At 42.2% G+C, this 12619-nt stretch overlaps 2 protein-coding genes across 4 annotated transcripts in view; both read right to left on the minus strand.

Moving 5' to 3' along the window:
- Positions 1 to 432: 432 nt before the first annotated feature.
- apool (apolipoprotein O-like) lies at positions 433 to 7610 on the minus strand. Of its 2 annotated transcripts, none has more exons than XM_030739323.1 (10): positions 7512 to 7610; positions 6766 to 6864; positions 6565 to 6690; positions 5981 to 6035; positions 5588 to 5686; positions 3676 to 3767; positions 3481 to 3591; positions 2859 to 3081; positions 2504 to 2716; positions 433 to 1107 (listed from the first exon to the last, which is right to left on the minus strand). In XM_030739323.1, the coding sequence occupies exons 1-10, from the start codon at positions 7521 to 7523 to the stop codon at positions 1019 to 1021; spliced, it is 1119 nt and encodes a 372-aa protein (XP_030595183.1). In that variant the 5' UTR covers positions 7524 to 7610; the 3' UTR covers positions 433 to 1018. The 2 variants fall into 2 exon arrangements, with proteins under 2 accessions (XP_030595183.1, XP_030595182.1); XM_030739322.1 differs by having other exon boundaries at positions 2504 to 2719.
- An 890-nt stretch (positions 7611 to 8500) lies between these two features.
- The window catches only part of LOC115787289 (connector enhancer of kinase suppressor of ras 2), a 63229-nt gene continuing 59110 nt past the window's right edge, over positions 8501 to 12619 (minus strand). Inside the window, exons 23-24 of one of the 2 annotated variants that reach the window (XM_030739917.1) lie at positions 11672 to 11934; positions 8501 to 11552 (exon numbers count right to left, since the gene is read on the minus strand). In XM_030739917.1, coding sequence (XP_030595777.1) covers positions 11343 to 11552; positions 11672 to 11934 — 473 coding nt within the window. In that variant the 3' untranslated portion in view covers positions 8501 to 11342. The remainder of the gene's footprint in view (positions 11553 to 11671; positions 11935 to 12619) is intronic. The other variant, XM_030739918.1, reaches the window with a different exon arrangement.

Below are 12619 nucleotides of genomic sequence, written 5' to 3' on the forward strand. Positions count from 1 at the left end.
ATGGGATAATATCTCTACCACAGATTTTGCCATACACCACCAGAGTATTAGAGATTGTAACAAAGCTTATTAACGAGCTATTAAGTAAATTCTGGGCATCTGTTGTTTTGCACCACTTTTGATGTAGGATTAGCAGGTGATAAATGTGACCTACTGTGTAATTTTAAACAGACTTGTGAGTGTCATCCATGTTTTGCCAAACAGACTTCACAAGTTGTTGTTTCTCAGTGGCAAATAATCAGTGTGAAACGTCTGCGGTTCTCTCACTATGTGGAGCATCTGCCTTTAGAGAGAGGGGGCCGGTGTAACGGTCCCCTTTAAAAGAAAATTCTTGCTTCACATGGTGCAGATGAGTGCTCATGCTTAGCTTAGCTGCTCATTACATGATGACTAAAACTGCCGTAATCAGTAGCAGACAAGACCCAACATGAATTCATGAAAAATATAAATTTATTCTGAGTTCCATAGTTAACGAGTGAAGACAATTTCCCGTGTTGCAAAGCGAAACAGCACTTGTCCATCTTGTAATCATCACCAGCACATGTGCAGATTTTTCAGTTCACTGACGCACTGGGATAAATTACAATAAATAAAAGCAACCTGCATTCGCGACTGTGAAAGTTGTAGCACAAAAGGCGGTATTTGTCAAATGACACTGAAAAAAAAATTTCACAATCTGCCATTTGGGATGTAAAAGCTTGTAGTAGTAAATCGTAGTGGGTGGTTTTTTTTTCAATTTTTTTCCAGTTTTCTGTCCCACGCAAGCTGATTCAGTTATGTGTGCCCAAATTCACTGCCTCGCTGCTGTAATGCAAATGAACTGGGATGTTTTCTGTGGAAACAACTGATGTGGGCAGACGAAATGAGAATGGAAATGTTGATTAAAGTCTTTCTATCTGCGATTGCTTGCAAAATGGCCTATTTACAACGCGTAATGACAGAGCATTTGTCAATTAGAATGAAATATGAGATGGCAGTGTGTGGGAATGAGGCTTCTCCTGCGGCTGGCAGCGGTGTCTCAGCTTCGCGTGCTGTACAGGTCTTCATCCTCGGGGCTGGATTGGCCGAAGTCCATGAGAGAAGGGTCAGGCTTGAAACTGGAGCCCTCTGCAGGGCGGCAAGAGAAATGCAAAGCACAGAAATATTAGTACAACACCCAAACACAGAAAAACAGGACATTTCTCCCTAAAAGAAAATTACCCAGATTCCAGGTGATCCAGAAAAGTGCAAATAATCTAAACTGTGTGTTTAATCTTTTCCAATTCTGACATTAGATCATAATAATTTGGTAACATAAGAATCTTTTGAACAATATGGTACAAAGATGTGAAAATTCCTATGAACTGCTAACCGAGTGTTTATGGAAAGTGGACTGGCTCTTATATACCTGACCTCCAAAACATAGCTGGTAAAATACTAACGAATTTAACCCACATCTCATCTCCCAACCAGCCCTACTGGGACGATAAATATGTTACATCCTTCAAGCATTTCAAAGTTGCTCCGGGTGCTACCTTGTCGAAGACATCTGCAGCAACGTACAACAGGAAATGTATTTTCTAGGCAAAAACACAGATCCTCTTACTATGATTTTACTGGAGAAAATAGTATTATGCAATATGATATCACTTCTTGGTAAAACTGGCTTTCTGTTCAACTTAAAGGCAGACTGGGTCGACTGTAACTGCAGCCTTTGCAACTGCAATTCTTTTTAAAATGCATATTCCCCATACTGAGTGCTACAAGTTCTGTTACATCAGACTGATCTCTGTTCTTTGACATCACTTTGTGGAGAGTGAGTGAGTCAAGCCTCAATAAAGTCAAACGCTGTACAGAGAAATTCTCCAAAAGGCGACATAAGCTGTGCTGAAAGATGAGATGTTAAGAGCTAAACTGTCCTAAGACCAGAAATATATAACATAACAATAATAACAACAACTTCGTAGAACACAAGCCCCAAAATGAGTAAGTGCTCGCATTCTGGTAACCACATAATTCTCAGAAGAGGTCTAGTGTGTGAGCGTCAGGAAGTCGAGGCTCTTCACTACGTTTTCAGGTCACTGAGGATTTTTTAAGGGGACATTTGTTTGTGCTTCTGCATGTCTACTGAACATATGTAAACTCCCAAACGAGTGCAGTAATACATGTGCAGCAAGTGTTAACAGTACAACCATTAACAGATTTTTGCAGCGGGCTGTTGAGAGGTGGTGATGGTGTGAGTGCTGTGGCTGGTGTCTCATCCACAGCAGGAACTTGTAGCTGGCTATCTGAATCAGCTAATTCAACAAGTGACACTTTAGAGAAATCTAAATGCAAAAGTTTGCAGCACGCATTAAGTGTAGAGAAAGAGCTGTGCAGTGATTTGTACATCACTGCACTCTGCTGTACGTTACATTACATGGGCATCAGCGGTAAGTACTTGATGTACTGTGTTTAAGTATGAGATCCTTATTTTTCACCTCTATTTAACCTTCTGCTCTCTGACGTGAAAAATCTTTGGTACCTGCTGGCTCATCTGAGGCCTTTGGAGCAGATGTTACTTCAGAGAAAGAAGCCGACTCGACTGGAACAGCCTCTGCTGTTTCGGGTTCTGCGCTCGCAGGCTTGGATGGGCTCGTGTCCGAGGATACATCCCCCGAGGCTTGTTTTCTATCTGAGGCTTCTTCACCTTCAACGGGGGCTGGCAGTTCCATGGATGGAGGTGCGGATACTTTTTCTACTAACAGAGAATTTGCCAACGGAGCCGGAAAGAGTGGGAATTAAGCCACCACTGTCAACACAAGTCTTTGTGTGATTGTGTGTGAAATGAAGAGATGGAGACAGAGAAACAAGAAGACAGGGATCAATACTGATAATACCTGTGCTGGTCTCTGTGGGGGCCTGGTTGGGGGATATTTCTCTGGTTGTTACGGATGACTCTTCCTCTGTTATGACAGCGACAATGGGCTCATCAGAGATAGGATCAGCTGATTTCACCTCTGTGTCTGAGACTGTAGAGCTCTGGGCTGTGGTGTCTGCAGTGGAACTGGGCTGGGAGATTTCTTCAGCCACTGGAGACTCTGGATTTGGTACTGTAGCTGACTAAAAAAAACATACAGGTTACAAAACTTAAAAAAATGTAATAGTGCACAATGAAAATTTTCAATTTTGAATCTTGAATATTTAAGACCTAATGTTTCAGATTTGTACTCTCACAAAATGTGTAAATCATGTGTGAGGTGCAAAGAGTAAATTCCAGTAACAAACCATGATGAAAGGCAATGTGCTAGGAAAGGAAATTGAATTTAACCTGTTTACGAGACAGAAGGGATTTTTTTTTTCTGAGAAAGTAATACATGTAGAGAAGGGGAAGGCACTGAGTGGAAAGCAAGTTCTATGGGTTTAACTGCTGTTTAGGTTTTAGTCACACAGTAAAACATCTTCATAGTTCTTTCTATTTAAAAACAAGCAGAGATAATGTTTGCTTAAAAGTCCGTTAACCTGTGGCTGTGAACCTGCAGTCTCTTTGGCAACCGGTTCCTTGGAGGCGAGCAGTGAAGACGCTGCAGCACGGCTCCACTGCCCTGCAGCGTAAACCTTCTTCCCCGTCACCTTGGGTGGACAAAACACAACACTAGAAATAAACATTTATAATGCAAATTAACAAGATATCCATGCTCGAAGAAGCAGTGTTACCTTTAACACTGCCACTGCTTGTGCAGGGTAGCACACTGATGCTCCTGCACTCATCAGGCCCAGCGGAATGGCTAACCTCTTGAAACGAGAGCCTGAAATAAAATCGTGCATAGCAGGACAGCGATCAATACAAGTGGGCAGAGGTTAAGTCCTGGAGGCCAGCTACTGAACTGCTATATTCAGAAAGGTCATGTACACACAGTGTGCTGCATATTCAGAGAAACACAACACATAGGTTAACTTAAAGATATTAACATTTTAATGCACTTTAAATGACTCTCTAAGGTGGTAGGAAGAAAGAGGGTAAAACAATAACAAGGAGTGATGAGAAAACTGAAACAGAAACTTATTGTTTTTAATGTGGTTACAACTTTCTTGCAACTCTAGACAATCAATTATAGGTATGTAACTTCAGCGGCTGTGGTCTCTGAATCCTGATCACAGAGAGAATGGGTCACGCTGAGGTTAAATGCACATAAATAGATCTGTAGCATGTGTGTAACTTTTTAGATACTGGGGTAAACCAGATTTGCATGTTTATTAAACATGGAATATCTGTATGCACATTCATATACGCTGTGGCAGGAAAAGTGAGAAGAAATTCTAAAAATGTTCAGCATTTAAAGACAAACTGAAGGTATAATGCATTGTTTCCTGTGCGGTTGTGAGATGAAACACTCTCTTCTGAGACACTAAGGTAACATAAAACTCTTGTTCTTGCCTTTCTGAAATGACTTCATATTTTTTTTTCCTATCTTCAGTAACACAAAGCAAAATATTTAATGGTCGCCTAAGAAAGAAAGCAAAGTCCTGTGATCATTATAGACAGATATCACATCTTAATAATCTGTGACTATTAACAAAACAAGCTGCCCAGAGGTCAGAACCTGCTGGTCAAAGTGTCGAGCCCACTGGATGTTCTTTCAAAGTGAGAACTGTCCTTAATAAATGCTACTGTGACACAGTGACAGAACAGGAGTCGAGTGCTACTCAACACTGCCGTTGTTGAGTTCCAAAACACTTATCATGTGATCATTTAGTGGTTTTGTGGACACACTGAAGAGTAATTTATGGTGTCCATCTGCATACACGTTTCCATTCGGGTGGGGGTGGGGTGAGAGAGAGGTTTTCACCCACCACAGAAACACTCCTGTACAGTCCTCCAAAATCCTAACTGAACATCGCTGGAAGCAGATGATGTATGTGCCTGTTGAATTCTGATTGGTTGACAAGCCTAATAGGGAAGGAACTGATACTGGGAACGGGAGAACCGCGAAAAAAAAAAAAAACTTTAAAAAGCTCAAAAAAATACAGCATTAAAAGTGCAGACAGTGGCTACAGTGGACACTTTTCATTGTTTTAAAACTCGGTTTGACTTCAGCTCTTTGTAGGTTAGAACTTCTCCGTGGGTTACTGACGAATCAACAACAGCGCAAGCAAGAGCGGCCCTCAGACAGGCTGTACCACATACTTCGTACACTCACTTTGGGTTATTTATTCATTTATTTGTTTATTTATTTGTAAGATTACTAGCAAAAAAATGTTTTTGCCATGTCTGTGTTGCTCAAGTATTAAGACATGTTAATTTATCATGTTATTCCTTTGATCTTCATTATATCATTGTATATAGTCAGACGGCAAAAACAGCTGCTCACTGAAAAATGAATAAATACATATATTTATTCTTCTATTTGTCTAGGCAGAGTTTGAAAACAGACATACATACACAGACTATGATCATTACAGTAAGGTGCAATGGTTTTAATGGTCCAGGTCAAATCGGCCCGTGTGCCCCACATGCTGACCAACACACTTTCAAATGTTTTCTTTTATTTAAGGTGAAAAAGTGTTTAAAACGTTGTTCCTTGAAGGCCTAAACTGTTTGTGATGTAGTGATTGAGGGTCATGTTACCTTTCCGTGCCAAGAACATGCCTAGCAGGCCAGCCATGGTGATGGTGCCAAATCTGGGTAGAAAACCCGGAGGAGGGTCTTTCAAGTAATAGAATACATCTGAGGAGTGGATAACAGAGGTCAAGATGCTGACAAATATATTTTCAGCTTCCTGAATTCTATAAAAAAAATTTAAAGTATTGTTCACATTGAGAATAGCAGGAGAAGCCTTAAAAGTGAAACAGCGATTGTGTTGAGAAACCTCCTCAGTCAAAATCATAACTTTAGGGGAAAAGACTGAAATGGAACCATCTATTTCATATCTTGGCACTTTGTAAGCACTGCAAGATTTTTTTTTTTTCCTCAGGGAGGTGCAATATAACTAAGACTGTTGTATGCCTGCTGTTTACTCACCCTCTCCAGCATGGTACAGATCTACACTTCCCCTTTTCACAGAGATACACGCACCCTACAGAGAACAAAGAACAAAACTAAAACCACTACAAAAGATCATCAAGAACACGACTGTCTAGGCAATACTGAAATGGATACATGTGAGTAAGTGCTAAGTCCCACACACACACACACCCTTCCACAGTATCAAACTGTCAAATCTTTTTGCAGCAAACCTCATAATTGTGAAGTTAACCTGCATGAACACAGCTTCCTGTCTCACTCCTAAACTTGCGAGAACCGTTCCTGCACTGAGCTCTTGCAGCATATGCGATCGTGCTCAGTAACCACAGACACGAGGAGCAAAAACAACAGTTTGCCAACTAAACTTGCAGGTGCAAGATAAGAGTTTTTCACTGTATTTAGCTGTCATTCTTTTAAATATGAATTCACATTTCCATTACATACAGGCTTTTCCATTTACATTAAAAGTGCAGAAGAGGATGTGAAAGCATGCGTTAACTCTGCAGAGTGCAGTGACTGTGAATTTGATTTTTTTTTTCCAATGTGCAGCTTAAGAGATACACAAAGCAAAACGTGCATACCTTTACAGCCTTGACAAATGGTAGCACGCTCTCTCTGGCTGTAGTCACTCCACTCTCAAAGACCCCTGGGCTCTCAGGGACAAACGTAGCCTGGTTAGACTGCGGCAGTGGGGTGTAGACATTGAGCTGGGGAGAGGGAGGCAGAGTTAGTGTGTTATTATGAATGACAATTTCCCATACAAGTCATGCATACATACATACCCTTTCTCGAGTAACCAGCCCATCAGTGGGCGCTTCCTTCACAGTGTACACACGGATGGAGGCTATTCCCAGCACAGTCGGGACGGCCACCATTACCACCTATCAAGGAAAAAGTTATACCATAGTGTAGTGCTCATGTGGACTTTCAGTGGAACAATTAACAATAACACCACCATATATTACAAAGTAACACAAAAGCGCTCAAGCACCACCTTCCCAGTGTCTAATATTTATGTGCACTACATTCATGAAGTTTTCAGTATACATAGGGAGTGCACCCCCTTATGTGCAGCTTCTAATGCTGCAGCTGCAGGTTGAGCTGTCATCTGTGGGGTCCATTCGTTTATGTGTAGAGACTGCTTGCAACTAGTTATGCTAACTGCTGTTAACGCTAGCGTTACCTCTACCGGCTGTGTTTGCATTGTAGCTTAATGTGTCTCAGGGCTGACAACTACTGAGGTCTGACAGCTGTCGCACACACGCTCAGGAGGGATTTAACATGCAACATCTGCTCAAACTGTCCTCGCTGTATGTTTTTAGGAGTCATTCAGTGAGGCTAACACGGTACACATAGTTAGCAACGTTACTGTCGTGCAGCATAATAACGCCCGAGAGGTGACAACCGGTACAAGCTAGCATTAGCGGCTCCGGTACACTTGACACCAACACAGGACCTCTTCTTTCATTGAAAATTCATTATTAGAAACACTAAAAACTTTGCCGAAGAGAAAATGTGAGGGATTCACCTTGGCCGCCATGACAGCGTTCTCCCCCGCCTTCTTCTGTGAGCTGACAGCCCCGACCGGCCCCCCAAAATCGCGGTCGGCTACTGCCACCTAATGGACTGACGGGGGGATTACAGTTTGGCTGTGCGGTCCCAGTCATCAGGTATGTTCACGCAGTGCTCTCACACTGTGCGAGCAGGTGACCTTTGTTTTGTAAATTTGCATGCGTGTAATTAAAAAGTAAGATAAGAGATTTTGTTTTTTGCTAATATTTCAAGTCCTGCATGTGGTTTCACATGTAAATGAGTTGTTGTTTATGTTGCTGAGACATTGCCAGCATCAACCCTGGGGCGCCAGTACTTGTGGTGCACCAGAAGCCCCAGGGATTTCTAATGAAGTGAATATGTATAAGAAAATTTGCACACTTATATTTGTGATCATGTCTTCTAAAGGACATGTAGATGTAGTTGTGTTCAATCAAAAATCAGCCTACATACACAAAGTTCTCCAACAGCATACTACAGGTGCACATGCTGTACTGGATTTGATAGGAACGAGTGAGTCTAGAAAAGTCGTCAGACAGTAGCTGATAGCTATCTGATGCATTTCAGCTGTATCTTTCTTTTGCTCTCCCCCTGGACTGTTATCCTGCAGGCAACTAAAGCCTGCTCAAACCTGTTAGGGTAGCAGGGATGCTACAAGCGGACTATGGACCAAGGATGGAAAAGATAAGATGCATGGATGCCATGGGTTGCTTATTCCTTGTGCTCAAAAACAATTTCTGGATATTTGGAGCATAGCATATTACACAGCTTCCTGGTAATGGAAATTAAACCCAAGCTTAACTTGAAACTGTTACTAATTAGAAGACGCAGCAAAACTATTTCAATAAATCAGAGAAAAGGTACGCATTAACCGGACATAGCTCATAGTGCAGAGGATTCAGTTTATTGAAGTCAAAGTTTAACAACTTAGGTTTACAATCTGTATTTTTTGTAATATATATTCATATATATGAAACCAAAAAAGGCTACTTTAGGAAGAATAAATGTCATTTTCTTTCTTCTTTAATATCATCTTTAGTCAGTTTAATGTACAGAATAACAGTAAGCTAATATTATCCTTGAAAAAGAGCAATATGTTCCTTTTTTTAATGTCGCAGTGCAACTTACATCTTACACACCTGTGCAATGTACCATGAGGTGTACACCCCTGAAAGAACACACAGTGGAATCTCCCTTTTCGGCCTGTTTCTGCAGGTTTACACACACAAAGATTTGGGAGGAATAACACAGTCAGTGCCTACAAATGAAAACTCTCAGAACTCCTTAATCTACAGTATGTCACCTGCTCGGCGGAGCAGCGGTTGGAGAAAGAAGACCAACACTACAGATGACAAACAGAGAGAGGTCTGCAGACTAAAACTGTATTGTAACTCTTCTACAGCTGCGTGTGTGCGTGTGTGTGTGTGTGTGTGTGTGTGTGTGTGTGTGTGTGTGTGTGTGTGTGTGTGTGTGTGGAAACACCGGTATAGTCAGTCCTTCGTTGCCAAAGAGAGGATTGGGAGGCACAGGGAAAGTGCTTGCATCATTGAGTTTCTTTGTGTTACTCTCAAATGAATCATTAAAAAAACTAAACAAAAGGAAAAAAAGACATAAGCTATATCTCTGGGGTATGTTTGATATTTCACTACAGTGTGACATGATAAAAAAAAAAAACCCGCACAAGAACAACAGTAAAAAATGAAGAATTAAGTAAAGACAGTGCTGGATGCAGCAGGTGCTACACGTCTCTCAGAGTCCTCGACACTAGGGGGCACCGTTGAGTCCTTGGCCTGATATTGCGGATGAAAATGATTCATCCAAGTTTCACAGACATCACAGACCATTTAGTGCAGAGGTTATGATATCAACTGTATGCTTGGAGGGAATGTCAAATTAGCTTTCATTTTGGAAGCAACTGCAGTGATGTCTCTCGGGTGAGGTGTCAGAAGCTTTTGGGGGCACGTGTCAAGTCTTCTAAGTAAACCAAACATCAAATTGAAACCTCCTGTTTGGATGTCAAAGGAGGATGTGAATTACTTAAAAAAAAAACGCCTCCTTTAATTGTTACGGTACAGTATGTGTCTTCAAATGCTGTTGAATGGAGAGAAAAAAAAGACTCGAAACCTATAACCACATGAATACAAAGTCACCTTTCAACCGTACCTTTGCATGAATCATGCGCTACAGGCAATCGTGAGAAGGAACAAGAAGAAGAAGAGGAGAAAAAAAAAAAAAAAAGGAACACAAATGATCCACAGTATTTTGCCCTGTCCATTCAAATCAGCCCCAGGCCTTTTTTCTCATGCAACACACCACCCAGAGAATGGTCAGCCGTGATGTAAACCAGTAAAGACTGTCAATCAGCTGTCAGTGACGGCGGCTGTTGTCGTTCACCTCCTATTTGTTCAACTGCTAAACACCCTGCATCTACAGAGTGAAGAGGGGGACACTGCAGAACCTTGGCATAGAATACATCATACTTTACATTATATCTATGACACAAAACGTAAATAGATTTTATATATTTTTTCTATGTTTAAATATATTTGTAGACTGTACACAAATCTTTAGAAAATGAGACGGCAAATGCTTTTACCTGATATTCGAACAGCAATGGTAATGAGGCCGATGACACGTAGACCCTGTGATGCAGCCGATGAGATATAGAGATATAGAAAGTGCATTCGTTGTAGTGAGTGACTGAAAAGAACTCTCTAGCTCTTGCATTCACTGTTTAAGGAAAAAAACAACAAGAAAAAACAAACCAAAAAAAAAAAAAAAAAGTTGTTTTGCACCCACACAAATACATCCTCTCCGTCTTCCCTCCGCTACCTCTAGAAGCCTATCACAGTGGTAGTGGAACGCAAACATTTACATCAGTATACACAGCAGTATACACATATACACAAGTCTTTGAGGACTAGAGAGAGAAGTAATTAAGAAAAGAGAAGGTGATGGAGAGAAACAAGAGGAAGAGAGGATGCAAACAGAACTGTACTCTTTCAGAGGAGCCTCCTTCCGCAGATGAAACTGGGGGATTTCTGAACACTTCACACTTCACAGTTTGAAATAGTGCGCATCCTGCCGGCGCAAAAGGCTTCTCAATGCTCGCTTTTGGAACGGATAAACCAACATCGCTGGCTACCTCTCACAGTCTTACACCGAAGTTGCTGCCCTTACTTTCCCCACACTGTCCCGTGAGATCAGGCTGAAATAACAGTGAGGTCCCTGTAACTCGAAAAGAAAAAAAAAAAAGAGAGAGAGAGAGAGAGAGAGAGAAAGGGGGAGAACTGGTGGCTCTGGGTGCAAAGTTCATCAGTACAAAAGTACAGTGCTGTGGTGAAAAGGGTTTTCCTCTGTATTGCTGCTACATAGCTCCCCCTTACCCCTAAAATAAAGCAAAATAGAAAAAAAAAGAAACCCAAGAGAATACAAAGGAACAAATGTGTTAAAAAGTCTCCTTTTTTCCCGTTTTGCTTGACAAGCGTGTGGCATTTATGCTGAGATCCATAGACAAAGGAAGATTAATGCTTTCTGTTCAGGCATGCAATAGGCACCCTGTGGGGTCCTTGGGATTATCAAAAGTTCATACGCGCAGGTCTCAGACGGTTCCCTCTATGATATTTACACATCTTACAATGTGTGTGCATGTATGTGTGTGTGTTTGTGTGAGTGCATGCTCAGAGTCGTGACCAGGAGAGAGGGGTCGGCTAATGTAAAGCTCTGTGATCCTGTGTGTGTGTGTGTGTGTATGTGTGTGTGTGTGTGTGTGTGTGCATCAGTTCAGTCTTTGCTTCTCATCTCTTTCTCACACGTGTGTCTCGATGAAGGAGTGTGTGTGGGTCATGAGAGGGGCGGCCAGCGGGGAGAGGTCGTCCTGGCCGTTGGTGCCGGGGCTGAGCTGGCAGATGTCTGAGTAGAGCTCGCTGTGCCACTGCTTCCATTCTCTGAAGGTCTGGGAGCACAGGCCAGGGTCCTCCAGGAGGGAACAGATTACTGCTAGTTCCGACTCTTTGGCCTGTGGGAGAAAGAAGTGACCGCATGAAATCCTCACACCTTTTTTTATCTGTGTGTGTACATACATAAAAAAACAAAACAAATCGTTGTTGCGTTTGAGACAGAAATTGTCGGCGCTACCTTCAAGGTGCTACGGAGTGCTCGGACCCGGTGCAGCCTGTCGTTGAGCAGGGGGTCCCTGGCTCTCTGGGTGAAGCAGCGTCGGAGCTCCTGCCTGCTACATGGTCTAGGGTCTCCTAAGGCCGTCACGTTGGCTTGCTCCAGGGCCCGATACAACTGCTCTAGCCCATCTAGTGGCTCGGGCTCGCGGCACTCTGACACTCTCCGCTCCCTCCCCTCTGACACTCTCCTCTCTCTGCTCTCCACTCTCAGCTCCCGCAGATCTGAGCAGACAAGCAGCGAGAGTCAGACCGATCGTGTACACCTGACAGTTAGAGAAAAACTACCAAACAAAGTTGCCTGTTGTCCCATGCTCCTCGGGGGCATTCTTGTTTTCATTTTTTACAAGAAAGTCTAGTTTTTATTTTGATTCCAGTTTCTTGAAATGTTTTTTTTTTTTTAAAACACCATTTCAGGTGCATTCACAATACTAGAAATACTCAGTGGGGTTTAGGCAAGAGGCCTGTCTAGCACTGAATGCACTGGAATATTAGCTGTATTATTCGCATGTCGGCACAACGTGCTTTATCCTAGGAAGTTCCCCAAAAAGTTCAGGGCTGCAGTGCATGTGTAAAAACAGCTTAAGGAACAAAAAGCAAAATGCTCTAACACCTGGCCCTATCATCTGGACTTTGACTAAAGCTACTTTCAGCTGCTCCTTTATTCACAAGGGGTCACCACAGCAGGTAGCTCCACATGTTTGATTTAGCAGATTTTTTCCACCAGATGCACTTCTTGATGGAATCCCATAGGGATTTGTGTCTCCTCCTGGGATCAAACCGGGAATCTTTCACTTTTCATAGAGCCTCTTTTATTACTTTTAACTCCTTAATACAAATAAAACATGAAACCACTGAAGACTGAGTTTCTCTTTTGGAGTGTGAATCTTTTGTGGAGGTGTACAGTGGA

Source organism: Archocentrus centrarchus, chromosome 10 (assembly GCF_007364275.1).
Source record: "Archocentrus centrarchus isolate MPI-CPG fArcCen1 chromosome 10, fArcCen1, whole genome shotgun sequence".
Taxonomy (NCBI): Eukaryota; Metazoa; Chordata; class Actinopteri; order Cichliformes; family Cichlidae; genus Archocentrus; species Archocentrus centrarchus.

Bases quoted from the DNA above. Each gene is read 5' to 3' on its own strand.
- apool (XM_030739322.1), bottom strand. The intron at 6,691-6,765 runs GTATGTATGTAT...CCCTCTCCCCAG, and splicing joins GGCTGGTTACTCGAGAAAGG to CTCAATGTCTACACCCCACT. The intron at 2,720-2,858 runs GTATTATCAGTA...ATTCTCTGTTAG, and splicing joins CCCCACAGAGACCAGCACAG to TAGAAAAAGTATCCGCACCT.